This window comes from Sardina pilchardus, chromosome 4 (genome assembly GCF_963854185.1).
Source record: "Sardina pilchardus chromosome 4, fSarPil1.1, whole genome shotgun sequence".
Lineage (NCBI taxonomy): Eukaryota > Metazoa > Chordata > Actinopteri > Clupeiformes > Clupeidae > Sardina > Sardina pilchardus.
Genome location: NC_084997.1, coordinates 35,400,886 through 35,421,719, shown reverse-complemented (window position 1 = coordinate 35,421,719; position 20,834 = coordinate 35,400,886). Strand labels below are relative to the sequence as shown.

At 43.9% G+C, this 20,834-nt stretch overlaps 2 protein-coding genes across 2 annotated transcripts; both read left to right on the top strand.

The window, feature by feature from the left end:
• Positions 1-1,135: 1,135 nt before the first annotated feature.
• LOC134079152 (zinc-binding protein A33-like) lies at positions 1,136-6,459 on the top strand. Its single transcript, XM_062535334.1, has 6 exons — positions 1,136-1,709; positions 3,948-4,043; positions 4,658-4,876; positions 5,024-5,046; positions 5,134-5,237; positions 5,360-6,459. Exons 1-6 carry the CDS (start codon positions 1,317-1,319, stop codon positions 5,863-5,865), a joined length of 1,341 nt encoding a protein of 446 aa, XP_062391318.1. The 5' UTR covers positions 1,136-1,316; the 3' UTR covers positions 5,866-6,459.
• An 8,928-nt stretch (positions 6,460-15,387) lies between these two features.
• On the top strand, positions 15,388-20,160 carry LOC134079147 (zinc-binding protein A33-like). Its single transcript, XM_062535330.1, has 6 exons — positions 15,388-15,987; positions 16,228-16,323; positions 17,006-17,236; positions 17,386-17,408; positions 17,496-17,599; positions 18,356-20,160. Exons 1-6 carry the CDS (start codon positions 15,592-15,594, stop codon positions 18,859-18,861), a joined length of 1,356 nt encoding a protein of 451 aa, XP_062391314.1. The 5' UTR covers positions 15,388-15,591; the 3' UTR covers positions 18,862-20,160.
• The last annotated feature ends 674 nt before the right edge of the window (positions 20,161-20,834 follow it).

The following is a 20,834-nucleotide window of genomic DNA, read 5'->3' as shown; positions in this document are numbered from 1 at the left end:
CCAAGAACTGCAGAAGATTTGAAAGACAGATACAGTAGATGGTAAAAAAAAAACATCTATATTTTTAATGAGCTACTGTATATTGTCATAATGGAAGCTACAGGATTGTTCAGCTCCTTATAGTGTACATGCTTTTGTCCTTGTGCCTGGATATTTATTTGTTTGACATGTGCTTTCAGCAAATTCATCTTGTAAACTGTGCAGTGGTGTTACCGCTCCTGTGTGCTCTTGCTCTCTCATGTGTTGTGTAACGTGCTGTATTTCATTGTGCAATTGCCACTTTATTCCAAGACCAACATGTCTGCAACATGTCTGCAATTCTTAATGATGAGCTTGTCTACACTATAGTCCACATAAGAGACATAACAGTCCCCATAAGAGTCTGTGCACTGTGGAAAGAGTATCCTTCTCCAAGACCACATGGTGTACTACAGACGTAACGGACGTACTACAGACTACATAACATGATTATTCTAATACACAAAACTGTATGCTCTTATTCTGTAACATTAATGTTTACATTGGAGGTGTCATGTGAGGAACAAGACTGTTTAAATCCATTACAAAAATATATAGCAAGTAACAATAGTTATCCAAACAGACAGGAGGAGGTTGTTTTTCAAGAATGAGGATAGGCCATAGTGGTATAAATAGCAGCTTAAATATTATACACAAACATCCATCTGAAAATTGTGATATTTGTGGAGTGAGAGAGGCTGTAGACCATGTTGTTTTAAAATGCTTATTCCACACACAAAGAGGAAAGCTGAAAGGGAAGTGAATCTGGCAAAGAAAGCCTTTTCCCTGGACACTTTATTACAGTAGGTGAGCCTACGTCAGAAAATATCACCTGTGCTTCAATAATATTTATTAAAGAAACACAATTAGATAATAGGATTTAGTTTCTTGTTTTATGTTTGTTGCATTGATTTGATTGCACCCCAATCCAGTAGATGGCGGTAATACACTTAGATTGTAAACTGCATTGAAACCTCACAGAAAAAGAAGAAGAAGATTTCAGACCGGCCAATCAGATTCCCTTAAGAAAAAAAGAAAAAAACACCCACTTCCCCGAATGTGGAAGTTTCTTGAGAGACGGAGTCAGCCTGCAGATTGGGTGAGATATTGATTTTTGTTTGACCAGAAGTAATTTCAGAGTGAGATGTAAACTCTTATGGTTAATAGACGTGTTGGAGGTGGATAACCTACGTCAATTGCATACACAGGGGTCATTTAGACCAAACCATGTTTTTTCTTCATCCTGTAAAAGGGAGAGTAAAAACTAACCGGACGTATTAAGATATTCACAGAAGAAAATGGCTTCTAAACTTGAAGAGGAGCTTTGCTGTCCCGTGTGCTGTGACATCTACAAGGATCCCGTCATTTTGACCTGCGCTCACAGTGTGTGTAAAGCCTGTCTGCAGCAGTTCTGGGAGAGCAAAGGACACAGAGAATGTCCCTACTGCAGGAGGAAGTGCTCTAAAGACTGGCATCCTCCTAACATGGCGTTGAGGAACCTGTGTGAGGTTTTCTTACAGGAGAAAAGTCTGAGTGCTTCAGGGTCTGAGGTGCTCTGCAGTCTGCACAGTGAGAAACTCAAGCTCTTCTGTGTGGAGGACAGACAGCCTGTGTGTGTGGTGTGCAGAGACTCAAGAAAACACAGCAACCACAAGTTCCAACCTTTGGATGAGGCAGCAGCTGACTTAAAGGTGAGTCATACTGTATGCTTGACTCTTTGCAATAATTTGTATTACAGTTTTATCCCAGTCGCTTTGTTGCTTTTCTTACATCACTATTAACATTTGCACAGCAGTTGGTGCATTTCTCTACTCAACTAGATGTACCGCAAAGCGGTACACAATATGACCGCCGCTCAGTCCTGCACATTCTCTCTGCAAATATCAATCACGCTTTTGCTTCCATCGCTTACTCCATCCCCTATTGCAACGTTTATGTATGTAAATGAGTGTGTGCATGTGTGCGCTTGCTTTTGTGTATGAGTGCTTCTCTGTCTATGTGTGTGTGCGTGTGTGTGTGTGTGTCTGCTTGTGTGTGTGTTTTATGTGTCTCTATGTGTATATGTTCACTGTGTTCTCTGCCGTGACTGTCACTCCAATATCAGATAACACACACACACACACACACATGCACACACTGCACACACACGCACACACACACACACACACACATGCACGCGTGTGCACACACACATACGCAGGCACACACTCACACACACGCACACATGCACACACACACACACACACACACACACACACACACACACACACAGGAACACACACAGATACACCCACAGAGAGAGAGAGAGAGAGAGAGAGAAAGAGAGAACACACACAGAATACACACAGATAACACAAAACACACACAGACAGAGAGAGAGAGAGAAAGAAAGAGAACACACACAGAATACACACAGAACATGCACACACACACACACACACACACTCACACACAGGCTATAGTACATCACACGTGTGTTCCTGCATGTTTGTGTGTGTGTATGTGCCTGTGCTTGTCTGCATTTGTATGTGTGTGTGTGTGTGTGTGTGTTCCTGCATGTTTGTGTGTGTGTGTGTGTGTGTGTGTGTGTGTGTGTGTGTGTGTGTGTGTGTGTTCCTGCATGTTTGTGTGTGTGGTGTGTATGACTGTATATCCAGCACCCAGAGCAACCATTCTCTTTTAAAACATATATTTGGAAACTAGTTGATTAAAGGTTTCTAATGGTGTCACTTATATGTTTCTAGGACAAAAACTAGCGGAGATTGAGATGTGTGTTTGGAACAGTTTTTGAGGGTTAATACCAACATCTACAGGCCGATGGGTATACAGTCCTGAATGTACACATAAATCCATTTATTTTATAGCCCCCCATGGATGAAATTCCACAACACGTGGCATACTCCCAGAGGGTGTCAGGTTAAGTAGTTATGTAGGAAAAACTGTAATTTTTGGGCTTCAGGCGGGGGCAGCGCGGGGGTGGAGTGACCCCCGGGGACGAAAAGAAATTAAGCTAGCGGTGGTCATAATTAGCGCAACCTGCAAAACCTAGTGGATAACCTGCCAAAGTATGTTACTTGCTCAAAATGGAGAGTCCATTCCTCAAAAGACATTCTTCAAAAGCAAGTATTCATGAAACTGCCAGTGTCATAAAAAATGAGAAGTCTTGACACCATCATATATGAACAAGATAGTCAAATGGCTCTGACATGTTTTTCATTGTGACAGTTTATTCTCTCAGTGTTTTACAACACTACCTGAAAATGTGCAAGACAGCAATATACACTACTTGTACAGCCATTTGAAAACTACAGTAAAGTTACACATTGCTGTAGTTGGGAGTTTGGAGTACAAGAACTGAACACGTGTTTCACATTGTTGATGCTCTTTGTAATTCCACAGCATTGTGACAGAATTTGATAACTGTGGTAGTTCAACAATGTTGTATATAATGATTCAAGCAATGAAATGAAGACTATTAGTTTTACTGGGAACGACTATTCAGCATCCATAAGTACAATTCATTTTGACTGACATGACATAAGCAAATGTTAGTGTGATAAAACAGCAGAGAATTGTATGAGAGCAACTGATACATGTCCAAAAGCAATTTGCAATTTGATCAGAGGAAGGAGAAATTGCTACTATATGCACAAATGGCTAAATGTTGTGGAGGTTGAAAGTTATGAGAATCTTAAGTCTGATCTGAAAAAAGCACCAACGCAACTGAGAAAACATTGTTAAGAGAAGAACAGGTGAACAAAAACACCTACAAAGTCAAAGTGCAAAGTCCTCCTCCTGGAGTAATTGTAATGTTCATCACTCACCACTAGGTGGAGTCTTTACACTGTACTCTGTTGCATACATGGATGTACTGATGGTCATGAAACAAACACACACACATTCTCACTCTCTCTCTCTGTTTACCAAAGGAGCTGCTGAGGATTAAACTAGAGTGCTTACAGAAGAAGCTGAAGGTCTTTGAAGAAGCACATCTTACCTGTGATGAAACAGCTAAACATGTGAAGGTGAGGTCCTCCTGAATGTGTGTAGCAGCATGAGAGTGTTGTTGACCATCACTGACTGGTGTTGAACTTTAGTGGACTGATATAGAACTAGAAAAGCACTCAGAGAGCGCAGCTACCTCCACCTGCCTTGTTCTTCCTACTGTAGGTTGTCATACATTTGAACCTAAACTATTCAGATCGCCACCACGTGGCCATACCATGCCATTACACCACTAAGCTAAATACATAAACGCTGAAAATTTCAGCGAAATCCATCCATTACTTTTTGAGTTATCTTGCTAACAAACAGACAGACAAACAAACAGACAGACAAACAGACAGACAGACAAACGCCGGTCCCCGATGAAAACATATACCTCCTTGGCGGAGGTACATGATATGAATGGAAGGGTAACAGTTGGCAGGAGCAAGAGGCCTGTTTACAGCAGATGTGTTAAGTTACATGCTAGATATGCTGCTCAAGTTATTTGAATGAAATGGAATTGAAGCCAATCTACTCAAACACATACTGTAGAACAGTAATCAGTCATTTGTTAAGTTTTTTGTCTAACTGAAAACATCCATGCAAAAGTGACACATATGGTTATAATCTAGAAGTCTGTGAATTATTCCAGACTCAAGCCCAGCACACAGAGGATCAGATCAAGGAGGAGTTTGAGAAGCTTCACCAGTTTCTACGAGATGAGGAGGCAGCCAGGATAGCTGCACTGAGGGAGGAAGAGGAGCAGAAGAGTCAGATGATGAAGGAAAGTGAGAAGATGATCGCATCTCTTTCAGACACAATCAGAGCCATAGAAAAGGAGATGGGAGCAGATGATGTCACATTCCTGCAGGTAAGAACAAATCTAACTTTGATGGTAGATGTTCTTTCATATATGTATACATTATAACTGATCATAGCTAATTGTGCCTTTTGGTAATTACTTGTCATGGGTGTTTATGTATGAATCTATTGACCTAATCTATGTGTTTCTCTCCAGAACTACAGGAGCACAGTGGAAAGGTGAGTGATCTGCCTCCTATCTCTCTCTCTTCTCTGTGGTTCTGAACCCAAACCCACAGCAGCACTGACTCCTGAATGTTATTCCAGAGCCCAGTGCACACTGCAGGATCCAGAGAGGGTTTCAGGAGCTCTGATCAACGTGGAGAAACACCTGGACAACCTGAAGGTCAAGGTCTGGAAGAAAATGATTGGTCAGTAACACCTTAATTCTAGTCTGATTCTATTTTAGAATTTTACATCTGGTTTAGATTTCATTGCAGTGTGGAATTCTGAGTGCTCTGCACATGCTTGTGTGTGTTCTTTCTCTCTGCAGCTCCTGTGACTCTGGATCCCAACACTGCACACCCACGGCTCATCCTGTCTGAGGATCTGACCAGCGTGAGAGTTGTTAAACATAACCCAGAGAGGTTTGATGAGTATCGCAGTGTCCTGAGCTCTGAGGGCTTTAACTCAGGGACTCACTGCTGGGATGTGGAGGTTGGAGAGAACACATGGTGGAGTGTGGGTGTGATGACCGAGTCTCTCCAGAGGAAAGGAAACATTAGATCCAAGAGTGGACGGTGGATCATGTGGTACAATAGTGTTGTGTATGGAGTACGTGCTCCTCCCAATGCTGACATTCCCCTCAAAGTGCAGCAGAATCCCCAGAGGATCAGAGTGCAGCTGGACTGGGACAGAGGAAAGGTGTCATTCTCTGACCCTGATAATAACACACACCTACACACTTTCACGCACACTTTCACTGAGAGAGTGTTTCCGTACCTCAGTACTGATTGTGATCTCTGTCCTCTGAGGATCCTACCAGTGAGTCCTCAGTAAGATCAGAGCAGCACTGATGGAGCTGATGGTGTCTCTGACTGGACTCTCATGAGGCCAGTAGGTGTGATGTGGAGGTGTGCTGAATATAACGCACTTAAACCAGGAGATGTATTGATTCATTAATACACCAAATATACTATATATGATGACCGAGTATACTAATGATCTGTATATTGATGACCAAGTACAGTATGCTAATGATGACCGAGTTTGCTAATGATGACCGAGTATACTAATGATGACCGAGTTTGCTAATGATGACCGAGTATACTAATGATGACCGAGTATAGCCTACTAATGACGGCCGAGTATACTAATGATGACAGAATATACTATTGATGACCGAGTATACTATTGATGACCGTTGGTCAGTTTTGAACCCTGAATGCATTTGCTCCACAGAACCCCTCCCCAGTCTACGTCACCTCAGAATAGAGTAATGCTCTGATTGGATGCTGAAAGTAAAAAAGGGTGGGACAGAGCAAAATTGGAGTCATACTTTGACTCACATAACTTCAACTCCAATGTAAATTAGATTGATTGATTACTTAAAGTGATAGAATGCATTCTATTTAAGCCACTTATTTCAAAATGTGTGCCAACAGACACAGAGTGTGTAGTCTGATGACCTGGTGTGATATTGACACAAGCAATAAAATGTCTACAAGACCACTTTGAATTTAGCCTTTTTTGAACAATGCAGTTTGATGAAATGTACAAATTACTATTAACAACAAAAGTAGGTCAGAAGTATCTGAGAGTCTTTCTGTGTCAAACATGTCGATTCATACACCCTCCTGTGAAAACGCTAACTCTACGGTCAATGTGAAATCGTCTAGCATCTAGTGGCGGTCACCAAGAACTGAAGAAGGTTTGAAAGACAGCAGTAGATAGATAAAGAATGAAAAAACCCTGTAATCTTTATGATCAGCGGTTCCCAAACTTTGTATCCCACGTACCACCTTCTACATCCTGACTTGGCTCACGTACCCCCACCATCCGATACATTACAGTAAACAGTAACACATTCTATTGATGTATTCCAGGCATCATGTTTAGTAAACTTTTTTTTAATGAAAACATAGGCTACTATAGAGAATACAGAGAATATCATATAATTTCATGTTTCATGGTCATTGTACAGTCACTTTATTCATCTGGAGACCAACACGTTGGGAATTCTTAATAATGAGCTTGTCTACACTATAGTCCCCACAAGAGACATACTGTAGCAGTCCCCATGAGAGTCTGTTCACTTTGGAAAGAGTCTCCTGCTCCAAGACCACGTGGTGTACTACAGAATACAACATGTGATTTTCTAACTCAAAAGTATATGCTATCATTCTCCAACATTAATGTTTATGTAAGGGTGCCTTAGACTGTGGACATAATTATTTTGTGCACTTTCATTTTGACTGTCAAACCCTCCCCTGTGAAGAACTACATTCAATAGCAGCCTAGGACATGGATTGGCGGTAAACCAATCAGTGGCTGAGGAAGTTGGTGTGCCGTCCAATGGGGTGTGTGGAGAGGGCGGGACTTGGAGGAGTAGCGCGAAAAAGGACAAGGATGGAAGATGGCAGCCTCCGTGGACTCGACACGTTAGCTAAGTAAGCCTGAAGAAAGTGAACTTATTTTACCGAGTTGCATATATATTTGCTAAGTTTAGTGTAAAGTAGTGTTATTGTGTCCCTGTGGTGGACGAAGAATATCTGGAGCGGTCGTGTCACAGAGAAGAATAGACTTCAATCAACTTTGCGTCGTTGCTGTTCAGAAAGTGTATGACGTCGTAGCGTGAGGAGGAATTGCCTCACTAGTTATTTTACTGTGAAGTTAAACTAGCTTTAGAGAATATCATATTAGTGTCGTCGTTCTGCTGGATCGACGTTGGACGCTTCATCCTGCCAGCTTGTACGAGAAACCAGCGCTTCTCCCTGTCATCTGTCCCTCCTCTCTCCCACCCCCGCGGCACTCTCGGTGTGGTCTGTGAGTATTCCCTGCCACATGAGACTCTCCACTCCAGTCACTGACAAGACGTGCATCCCGTGAACAATACTTTTTGTATGGAACACTTTTACGTGACCATCTAGTGGCTTGACACTGAGTGAACACTTAACGAAACAGTGACAACAGTGATCAGCAGTGAGAATACTCGTGACTTTTGTGATACTGGCGTTTTGCCTGCAAGGGTATTTACAATGTGTTACGTGCTATTGATGTTATGATGTATGGATGGGGGTTTACTGAATATAAATGCCTGTTTTGAGAGTGTTGTTAAGACCTACTGGTTATGGTGAGCTATACTTATGAAGTACGTTAGGGAGCTTATGTGATTTACAATTACTACTGTCATTATTTGGGTTTTCTACTTCAAATGGGTAACTGTTTGTGTTAGGTGCTCCTCATTTTCAGTTTGATAAATTCCGGGGTAAGGCTTCATTTATGTGTAGATCTAAGGATCTAAGGATAGGACGTTTTCATTTTCAAAGAGTTCAATTGTAGTTAAAGCAATAGAGAAATAAAAGGTAACTTTTCTATACCACAACATGAGTGTGCTGGAGTGAGGTTACATTATGGCGTCCACGAACAGGATATTTACCTAATCAAAACCCCTCACTACTATTCTTAGACTTATTAGCCTTTGTTAGTGCCATTCAGAAGTAGGGTCTCAGTCATCAGGCTACAGTCATGGATGCCTTGAAGAAACAATTTGAAGAGCTGCAAGGAAAATTTGAAGAGCAGTCGAAACACATGAGGGAACAGGCGCAGTTACTTGCTCAGGCAAGAAGTGACCAAAGGGATGCAATGGAAATGGCAAAGGTGGTCATTGAGCAGAAAACCCCCACTACAGTATACATACAAAGAGACAGAAAATGTCCAGACTTTAGTGGTGCACAAAAAGAAGGGGAAATGTGCATTGAGGAATGGATCACAGCTGTTAAGTCCCACTTTTCAGTATGTAAAATTCCAGATGAGGACAAAGTTGAATTAATCAGACAACATGTGAAAGGGGAAGCCAAGGTAACTGTAAAATTGAGAGTCAAAGATGATGAGACTGCCATTGGAAATGTTTTCAAGATGCTAGAAGAAGTTTATGGGGATAAAGTTCCAGTGGGCATTAGGCTGAGGGAATTTTATGACCGGAAACAAGCAGCAGCTGAGCGGATACGAGCTTACGGGTACGACTTAGAGGAGAAACTTCGCCGTCTAAAGCGTCGTGATCCAAAATGCATCTCGGACACTGATGTCATGTTGAAAGAGCAGTTTGTCCTTGGCCTCAAAGATGATAACCTCAGAAGAGAAATAAAGAGACAGGCAAAAGAACAGTCAGGGCTAACATTTCAGGAGTTGATGAAAGCAGCAATTGATTGGTCAGAGGAGGAGGAGACCTCCCAAACCACACGTGACAAAAGCCATACTCGTAGCACCGTAAATAGTGTAGCCACTGAAGACACACCCTCAGCATTGACATTACAGTCTCTACATGAAGCAATCCAGAAATTAGCTGCGAGACAGGAAGAACTTTACAGCGTAGTACAGAGGCCTGAAAAGCATGTAACCGTTAGGCCTAAACAGCAAAGACCCCCACAGAGGGACGAGTTGGGACAGCTGATATGCTACAACTGTGGGGAGCCAGGACATATAAGCAGGGAATGTCGGATGGGCCAGGGGAAACGGCGCCAAGCTAATGCTATCATATCGGATGTGTCCGGGGGCGATCAAGATGGTCAGGCTGAGGGAGCTATCAAAACAGCAACCGGGGGGGCTATCAATCCAGCATCCACACTCGTGACTGAGCAGAGAGCTGCACCAATGGGTGCCTTTGGCAACTGTTTCACGGTTGATGTCAGCATAGATGGTGTTAAGACATGCTGCTTGCTTGACACAGGCTCGGAGGTTACCACGATGTCTGAGGACCATTTCAAAAAGCACTTTAGAGGAAAGGCATTGTCCCCAGCAAAATGGGTCAAGTTGACAGCGGCCAACGGGCTGGATATTCCGGTTTTGGGCTGTTTGTACACAGACGTTGAGTGTTTTGGGAAGAAACTAACCGGGAAGTGTGTGTTCGTGCTGCGAGATGACACAACCAGGGGGAAGGCGTCTAGTCAGGTACCTGGCATCTTGGGCATGAATGTCCTTTGTGACCTGCGCAGTCTTTTTAATGACATGCACGGAGTGCAGATGATGGATCGCCACAACGAGTCTTCTGGAGTGGGAAATTTGCACCGTGTGTTTGTACAGATGGCAAAGGAAGAACAGTTTGTTGGCCCCAAAGGCAAGATTGGCTATGTTAAAGTTGCCGGTCGTCAAGCTGTCGTGGTACCCCCACTAAGTGAAGTCGTTATTGAGGGCCTTTGCAGAATTCCTCCGAAAGTTCACAGCCAGGTGTTAGTTGAGGCTTCCCCAACTATCAGCATGCCTCATGGGCTGTTAGTTGCGAATGTCCTGACTCATGCGGTAAAGGGAAAGGTGTCAGTGCGTCTTCTCAATGCACGTCAAGAGCCTGTGGTGCTGCCCCCTAGGTCGAGAGTTGCAGAGCTTAGCAGGCCAGAGAAGGTGTTCCCAAAGGACATGCTTATGTTTGAGGAGGCTGAAGGGGAGCTCCATGTTAGAGCACTGGAGGGTGAGAGTGCATGTGAGAATCACCACCCTGGGAGGCTGACAGTGCCTGTCCAAGCCAATGTAATGGGGCTCACACCATCGGAAGTTTCTCAGCTCAATGAGCTGTTACAGAAGTATGGTGATGTTTTCTCAAAGGGAGAGGGAGATTATGGGTATACTACAACGGTGAAACACGAGGTTCATACAGGTGACGCCCATCCTATTAAGCAACGGTACCGGAGGATCCCACCTCATGTGTTTCAAGAGGTGAAACGGCATGTGCAAGACCTTGTTTCACGAGGCATTTTGAGAGAAAGTTGTAGCCCGTGGGCTAGTCCGGCAGTCATTGTTATGAAGCGCGATGGGTCCGTTCGATTTTGCTGTGACTATAGAAAGTTAAATAATGTAACCCATAAAGATGCATACCCTCTACCAAGAGTTGAGGAATCCCTGGATGCACTGGGACAAGCACAACTATTTTCATCATTAGATCTGACATCTGGGTATTTCCAGGTAGCTGTCGAGGAGAAAGACCAGGAAAAGACAGCAGTGACCACACCTTTTGGGCTGTACCAGTGGACACGCATGCCTTTTGGGCTATGCAATGCCCCGGCGACATTTCAGCGCCTTATGGAGTCAGTCCTAGGTGATCTAGCATTTGATGTCCTGCTTGTGTACTTAGATGATGTCCTGGTATTCTCCAGAGATTTCAAAACTCACTTAGAAAGACTGGACTTGGTGTTCAGCAGGCTTCGTAACCACGGGTTGAAGCTGAATCCAAAGAAGTGTTTCCTGCTCAGACCTGAAGTTAAGTTCCTTGGACATGTGGTGTCTGCAGGAGGGGTTCAAGTCGACATGGAAAAAGTGAGGGTCTTAGAGGATTGGCCGACTCCCCGCTCTGTGAGAGAGGTGAGGCAGGTGGTAGGGTTCATGTCTTATTATCGGCGCTTTGTTCCCCATTTTTCGCAAGTAGCTAGACCCTTGCATGCCCTGCTGAGCAAAGTTAAGAGGGGGGATAAGGAAACTCACCAGTACTTTCAGTGGAGCAAAGAGTGTCAAATGGCTTTTGACAAACTGAGAGCTTGCCTAATGGCACCTCCTGTGCTGGCTTATCCTGACTATCATCTTCCCTTCATCGTGACAACTGATGGAAGCAGACAGGGTCTTGGGGCTGTGTTAAGTCAACGGCAAGACGGCATTGAGCGGGTTATAGCGTATGCGAGCCGGGGTCTGCGTGGTTCGGAGCGAAATGACAGGAATTACAGCGCGTTCAAATTAGAACTGCTCGCCCTGAAATGGGCTGTCACGGAAAAGTTCCGTGACTTACTAATGTACGCCAAGTTCACAGTCATCACAGATCATAACCCCCTCCGACATTTAGAGACTGCCAACCTTGGTGCCGTTGAAGAGAGGTGGGTTGCCCAGCTGGCAGAATTTAACTTCGAGGTCCACTACAAGCCAGGAAAGTCTAACCAAAATGCCGACATCTTATCCCGTCTCCCCACAACCCTTGAGCCTGAAGCAGAAGATACGGGTAAAGATTTCCTAGTCATTAAGGAGGATGAAGTGAGAGCCAGCCTGTGGCCCTCCCACAAGGATTACCTCCAGGAACCAAGGCAGGTTCAAGCGACTCAGGCCGCTGTGAGATATAGAGTAGGTAGTTACTGTTGGGAAGAGGTCCGGGACCTTCAGATGCAGGATCATGATGTTGGACCAATGCTGGAGGCAGTGAAGATGGGCAGACAACCTGGCAAGCAGCAGTTGCGAAGTCTGAACTCATCTCAGCGGAAATTGTGCAGAGACTGGGAGAGACTAAGGCTCCAACGGGGGGTGTTGGTCCGATGTTTGCAAGACCCGCGTGATGGGGAGAATGTTTGCCAACTGATTGTGCCCAGATCGCTACAACGCACAGTCTATGAGAGCCATCATGATCATGGGGGTCACTTTAGTGTTAAGGGCACCTTGGCTAAGCTGAGCCGAGGCTATTATTGGCCGTCCATGACCAAGGATGTTGAGACTTGGGTGAAACAGTGCACTAGGTGCAGTCTAGCCAAGGACGTGTTCCCAAAGGCTCAAGCCCAAATGGTGTGTAGCAATGTCACTGTCCCTTTAGAGGTACTAGCCATGGATTATACCTTGTTAGAGCAGTCAGCAGGGGGATATGAAAATGTGCTGGTCCTCACTGATATGTTCACAAGGTTTACAGTGGCAGTTGCCACAAAAGATCAGTCTGCACGCACCACCGCTGCTGCATTAGTCAAACATTGGTTTTCCTATTATGGGTGCCCTGCCCGATTACATGCTGATCAAGGCCGGAACTTTGAGGCCAGTGTGATAAAGGAACTCTGTCGCACATATGGTATAGCAAAAAGCAGAACAACGCCCTACCACCCGCAGGGGAATTCACAATGCGAAAGATTTAACCGCACGATGCATGAGATGCTAAGAACTCTCCCGGCGAACAAAAAGAAGAACTGGAGAGAGTACTTGCCAGAATTAGTTATGGCGTACAATAGCCACATTCATTCATCTACTGGGTACTCTCCCTTTTATTTGCTATTCGGGAGAGATGCCCGTTTGCCCCGGGATGTGCTTGGGGGAATGGATCTCAGTGACAGCGATGCAGAAAATCTTGACGACTGGGTGCTGAATCACCATGAGAGACTGCGGGTGGCGGCAGACGCCGCGCGGGCTGCGACTCAAGGTGCCTCAAAGCGACGAAAGAGGTTGTATGATCGACGGGCACGTGGCGCACTCATTCGGCCTGGGGACAGAGTCCTCCTGAGGAACCACAAACCACGTGGCAGGAACAAGATTCAAGATAGATGGGAGCCGGACCCTTACCTTGTTGTGGCCCAGAGCCACCCAGACATGCCCGTGTATACTGTTAAGCCTGAGGCTGGTGGCCCTACCAAGGTGGTACATAGGGACCAAATGAAACCGTGCATATTTGAGACCCCTCTAACAAGTAGGCCCCCCCAAGAGCATAGAGCTCCCCATGAATCTGAATCTGATTCCTATGACTTAGTCTGTGTCCCCCGTAGCTGTAACCCCAAACCCACTGTCAGAGATACACACTCTCACCATAGTCCCTCAGACGACACTTCTGAAACTGATGAGGAGGTTAGGAGTAGGCAGAGTGAACAGGGTGGGATCTTAAGCGCTGACGAGCATGAGTCACATGGGGAAGTACAGTCAGATGATACAGCTGCGATAGGAATTGACAGTGACAGTGAGCAAAGGTCATTCAGACCTCAGAGGAGCACCAGAGGTCAACTCCCTGGTAGATTCAGAGATTTTCTTACAAAATAAGAGATGTTTAAGCAATATGAAGTGTTAAGGTTTTGTTAATGTTTTGTTAATGTTCTGTTCTTATTGCTCTGTAAAAACAACAAAAAAAGTACTTGCACAGACTTTCAGAGAACGTGTAAATTGTGGAGAGGTATATGTGGCAGGGTTTGAAGGGGGGGAATGTAAGGGTGCCTTAGACTGTGGACATAATTATTTTGTGCACTTTCATTTTGACTGTCAAACCCTCCCCTGTGAAGAACTACATTCAATAGCAGCCTAGGACATGGATTGGCGGTAAACCAATCAGTGGCTGAGGAAGTTGGTGTGCCGTCCAATGGGGTGTGTGGAGAGGGCGGGACTTGGAGGAGTAGCGCGAAAAAGGACAAGGATGGAAGATGGCAGCCTCCGTGGACTCGACACGTTAGCTAAGTAAGCCTGAAGAAAGTGAACTTATTTTACCGAGTTGCATATATATTTGCTAAGTTTAGTGTAAAGTAGTGTTATTGTGTCCCTGTGGTGGACGAAGAATATCTGGAGCGGTCGTGTCACAGAGAAGAATAGACTTCAATCAACTTTGCGTCGTTGCTGTTCAGAAAGTGTATGACGTCGTAGCGTGAGGAGGAATTGCCTCACTAGTTATTTTACTGTGAAGTTAAACTAGCTTTAGAGAATATCATATTAGTGTCGTCGTTCTGCTGGATCGACGTTGGACGCTTCATCCTGCCAGCTTGTACGAGAAACCAGCGCTTCTCCCTGTCATCTGTCCCTCCTCTCTCCCACCCCCGCGGCACTCTCGGTGTGGTCTGTGAGTATTCCCTGCCACATGAGACTCTCCACTCCAGTCACTGACAAGACGTGCATCCCGTGAACAATACTTTTTGTATGGAACACTTTTACGTGACCATCTAGTGGCTTGACACTGAGTGAACACTTAACGAAACAGTGACAACAGTGATCAGCAGTGAGAATACTCGTGACTTTTGTGATACTGGCGTTTTGCCTGCAAGGGTATTTACAATGTGTTACGTGCTATTGATGTTATGATGTATGGATGGGGGTTTACTGAATATAAATGCCTGTTTTGAGAGTGTTGTTAAGACCTACTGGTTATGGTGAGCTATACTTATGAAGTACGTTAGGGAGCTTATGTGATTTACAATTACTACTGTCATTATTTGGGTTTTCTACTTCAAATGGGTAACTGTTTGTGTTAGGTGCTCCTCATTTTCAGTTTGATAAATTCCGGGGTAAGGCTTCATTTATGTGTAGATCTAAGGATCTAAGGATAGGACGTTTTCATTTTCAAAGAGTTCAATTGTAGTTAAAGCAATAGAGAAATAAAAGGTAACTTTTCTATACCACAACATGAGTGTGCTGGAGTGAGGTTACATTTACATTGGAGATGTCATGTAGGAACAAGACTGTGTTTAAATCTATTCACATAACTTTCATACAACACATTCCTTATAGACAGACACAGTCAGTTACACCCACACCCTGGTCTGTACTTGAATGACTAGCAAATAGGAAAAGAGACTTCATTTGAGACTGGCCAATCAGATTCCCCAGCCCAGCCCACTTCCCTGAATGAGGAAGTTACTTACCTGCTAGACGGAGTTAGCCTGCAGATTGGGTGTGATACTGATTTTTGTTAGATGATAAGTATTTTTAGAATGAGATGTAAACTCTTATGGTTAACAGACATGTAAGAGGTCGATAATCTACGTCAGGAAATGGTACACATAGGTTTAATTTAAACTAACGCCGTTTTTTTCACCCTCTAAAAGTGAAAGTAAAAACTAACCGGACGTATTAAGTTTTTCACAGAGGAAAATGGCTTCAAAGCTTGAAGAGGAATTTTGCTGTCCTGTGTGCTGTGACATCTACAAGGATCCCGTCATTTTAACCTGCGCTCACAGTGTGTGTAAAGCCTGTCTGCAGCAGTTCTGGGAGAGCAAAGGACACAGAGAATGTCCCTACTGCATGAGGAAGTGCTCTAAAGAAATCTATCAACCGAACCTGGCGTTAAGGAGCCTGTGTGAAGCTTATTTAAGGGAGAGAAGTCAGAGAGCTTCAGCAGGGTCTGAGGTGCTCTGTAGTCTGCACAGTGAGAAACTCAAGGTTTTCTGTCTGGACGATAACCAACCTGTGTGTGTGGTGTGTCAGATTTCCAAGAAACACACCAACCACAAGTTCCAACCTGTAGATGAGGCAGCTGCTGACCTTAAGGTGAGTTACATTCTTGACTCTTTGAAATAATATGTATTAAAGAGAAGAATCGGCGCAAAACACCTACAGCGTCAAAGTGCAAAGTCCTCCTCTTGGAGTAATTGTAATGTTCATCACTCACCACCAGGTGGAGTCTTTACACTGTAGTGTGTTGCATAGTTACACAATGGATGTAACACACACACTCTCTCTTCTCTCTCTCTCTCTCTCTCTCTCTCTCTCTCTCTCTGTTTACCTCAGGAGCTGCTGAGGATTAAACTAGAGTGCTTACAGAAGAAGCTGAAGGTCTTTGAAGAAGCAAAACTCACCTGTGATGAAACCGCTGAACATGTGAAGGTGAGGTCCTCCTGAATGTGTGTAGCAGCATGAGAGTGTTGTTGACTATCACTGACTGATGATGAACTTTAGTGAACTGATGTAGAGTGATATGAATGGAGGGGTAACAGTTGGCAGGAGCAAGAGGTCTGTTAACAGCAGATTAAATTGGGCTGTGTAGAGCAATGGGAGATTGGAGCCTCATCAAACACACTGAACTTCTTCTTTTCTATAGAACTAATTAATATTTATTTTCTAGGGTTCTAAGTACTACTGCTTTGTAAAAAGGACAAATAAGAGGTCCTTAATTATCTCAGCAATAGACATTGTCAAGAAATTTGGGGTAAAGAAATTGTCCGTTGTGTTTCAGTTAAAACTAATTGTTTAAGTTAAACACTAGATAAGCTGCTAAAGTTATTGGAGTTAAATGGAATTGAAGCCCATCTACTTCAACACATACTGTATGTCATTCATGTTGTACCAGGACTAAGACCAGCAGCAGGGAGCTGGATACCGTATCAGGGTCTGCATGCTGTACACTGATATAGAACTCTATTCCATGTGTGTGCACTCAAAAATACTCCAGGGAAAACACAATGGAACTGCTCTCAGCCAATCAGCATGTTACTAAGCTCAGAGGGGAGGGGACATTTGATTGGCTGTGCAGCAGCTTCATGGTGGCGTACTATGTGTGTTATTCCAGACTCAGGTCCAGCACACAGAGAAGCAGATCAAGGGGGAGTTTGAGAAGCTTCACCAGTTTCTACGAGATGAAGAGGCAGCCAGGATAGCTGCACTGAGGGAGGAAGAGGAGCAGAAGAGTCAGATGATGAAGGAGAAGATTGAGAAGATGAGCAGAGAGATCTCATCTCTTTCAGACACTATCAGAGCCATACAGGAGAAGATGGGAGCTGATGATGTCACATTCCTGCAGGTAAAAACAAAACTAACGTTGATGGTAGATATGCATATATTCATGCATAGCTGCTGATCATAATAGTGCCTTTGGGTAATTACTTGGTGTTGGTGTTCATGTATGAATCTACAGTATGGACCTACAGTAATCTATTTGTTTCTCTACAGACCTACAAGAGCACAGTGGAAAGGTGAGTGATCTGCCTCCTGTCTCTCTCTCTTCTCTGTGGTTCTGAACCCAAACCCACAGCAGCACTGACTCCTGAATGTTATTCCAGAGCCCAGTGCACACTGCAGGATCCAGAGAGGGTTTCAGGAGCTCTGATCAGTGTGGCAAAGCACCTGGACAAGCTGAAGGTCAAGGTCTGGAAAAAAATGATTGGTCAGTAACACCTTTATTATGACATATAGGTTAAGTCAGTTTTTTTTTGTGCGAGCCAAATTTCCGTCAAGGATTCCCGAGAGACTGAAAGACTGGAGTGCATGAAACTTGGGGGGCATGTAGCCCCACATGGATAGCATGTCGCCATTGCATTGTTTTTGGCTTTGATCCGTCGCCCCCCCTGCCGGACTGGACCCCACGAAAGGAGGGTAAGGCGGAATCTGGAGAACCGTAGGACCTAGGAGGACCATATTTTTTTTTGTATGTTGGTCTTAACACACACATAAACACACACATACACACACACACTCACACGAAGACACACACATACATACTGAGGCATACGCATGCACACACACACCTGCACACACAAACACATACACGCACGCATGCACAAACACACCCACATGGATGCACACACATCCCCACACACACACAAACATGCACACACACATGAAAAAAACACACGCCCCATTACTCCCCCTCCCACACACTTCAGAAGTGAAACACACACAATCAGACACACACACACACACACACACACACACACGCATCCCTTTATCCCCACCACACATACAAGCGAAAACTCACAGACAGAGAAGCAAAAGCACACATGCACACACTCATTTACATAAAAGTCATATTTTGTACCGCTTTGCAGTACATCTAGTTTTATATCTGATTTAGATTTCATTTCGGTGTGGAATTCTGAGTGTTCTGCACATGTTCATGTGTGTGTGTTCTTTCTCTCTGCAGCTCCTGTGACTCTGGATCCCAACACAGCACACCCAGATCTCGTCCTGTCTGAGGATCTGACCAGCGTGAGATTTGTTGAAAATAACCCACAGAGGTTTGATAAGTATTCCAGTATCCTGGGCTCCGAGGGCTTTAACTCAGGGACTCACTGCTGGGATGTGGAGGTTGGGGAGAACACAGGGTGGACTGTGGGTGTGATGACAGAGTCTCTCAAGAGGAGGGGAGACTTTAGATCCAGGAGTGGATGGTGGCGTGTGGGGTATGATGGTGCTATATATAGTGCACTTGCTCCACCACAGTCCTCCACTGTCCTCACAGTGCAGCAGAAACTCCAGAGGATCAGAGTGCAGCTGAATTGGGACGGAGGAGAGCTGTCATTCTCTGACCCTGATAATAACACACACCTACACACACTCACACACACCTTCACTGAGAGAGTGTTCCCATATATGAATACCTGGTGTAGTCTCTCTCCTCTGAGGATCCTACCAGTGAATCCTCAGTAAGATCAGAGCAGCACTGATGGAGTTGTGATGATGGAGGTGTGCTGAATGTAGCACACTTACACCAGAAGATGTATTGATTCATTAACACACCGAGTATACTAATGATGACTGAGTATACTAATGATGACCGAGTATACTATTGATGACCGAGTATACTATTGATGAATGAGTATACTATTGATGACCGAGTATACTATTGATGACCGAGTATAGTATTGATGAATGAGTATACTAATTATGACCGAGTATACTATTGATGAATGTGGGTCAGATTTGAACCCTGAATGTGGTACAGATTAATTTACTCCTCCCCCCAGATCGTGTCACTTCAGAACAGAGTAATGCTCTGCCCTGATTGGATGCTGAGGGTAAAAGAGGGCGGGGCAGAGCAAGATTGGAGCCGTAGTTTGGCTCACGTAACTTTATCTTTAATGTAAATGTAAAGTTATTACAATGGCCACGTTTACATGATGTTTTTAATTCTGAATTAGTTTATTCAGAATTAAATAGATCGGAATTAAAATATTCTCCTTCGAGTTTACATGGAAATAATAATTCCGAATTGGCGTTTACATGGAACATACGTTAATTACGCTTTATTGTATTCTGCTGAACGTCTGGGGGTCGGGAAGGGTTCCGATTGGACAGGCGGCGCATGAACGTAGCCTAATAAGGTCTACCGGAAGAAAACAAACTTTAGCTGGCTAGCAACTTTTTTATCATCTCGGGTTAACGTTACAGCATGGACAATAACATAATGAAAACGGGTTTCACAGTAACTCTGATAATAGGCCTACTATTTAGCCAGCAGCTCGAGAATATTGTCAAGCTTCACGTTTGCTAGCTGAGGAGGAGAAGACTGTCGGAGAAGGGGGGAAGAAGACGGAGCCGAATTAACCATGAAACGAGCATGCGCTTCTTCTTCCTCCTTGTACGAGCATGCGCCAAACAAACGGAATAAACTTTTAATCGGAATAAAGGTTTACATGATCAAGGAGGGGAGTTAATTCCGCTTTAACATCGGAATAAACCAACCACTTAAATCGGAATTAAGTTTAATTCAGAATAATCATTTTCAAGCGGAATAAGCGTTTACATGGTCTCTTTTAAAGCGGAATTAACTTTTATTCCGATTTAACTTGGTTTTATTCGGAATTAAAGCTCTCATGTAAACGCAGCAATTGATTGATTACTTAAGCCACTTATTTCCAAATGTGTGCCCACAGACAAAGATTGTGTAGTCTGATGACCTGGTGTGATATTGACACAAACAATAAAATGTCTACAGGACTGACTGATAACCACTTCGAATTTCATCTTTTTTTGAACGATGCAGTTTGATGACAGTTTACAGATGACTATGAGCTAACAAGCCACAACCAGCAGCTGAATTCCAGCACTGAATAATCAGCCAGAGGAAACATTCATGAAGATAGGGTGCCACCTAGTGGCATCACCAAGAACTGCAGAAGATTTGAAAGACATACAGTAGATGATAAAACAAACATCTATATTTTTAATGAGCTACTGTATATTGTCATAATGGAAGCTACAGGATTGTTCAGCTACTTATAGTGTACATGGTTGTTTTGTTCTTGTGCCTGGATATTTATTTGTTTAACACGTGCTTTCAGCAAAGTCATCTTGTAAACTGCAGTTATTCATCATTACGAAATGACTTTGGAGTCACCATTCCTGTGCGCTGTTGCTCTCTCATGTGTTGTGTAGCTCGCTGTATTTCATTGTGCAATTGCCGCTTTATTCATCTGGAGACCACATGTCTGCAGTTCTTAATGATGAGCTTGTCTACACTATAGTCCACATTAGAGACATAACAGCATGAGAGTCTGTTCACTTTATAAAGAGTCTCCTGCTCCAAGACCATGTGGTGTACTACAGAATACAACATATGCATTTCCTAACACAAAACTGTATGCTCTTATTCTGTAACATTAATGTTTACATTGGAGATG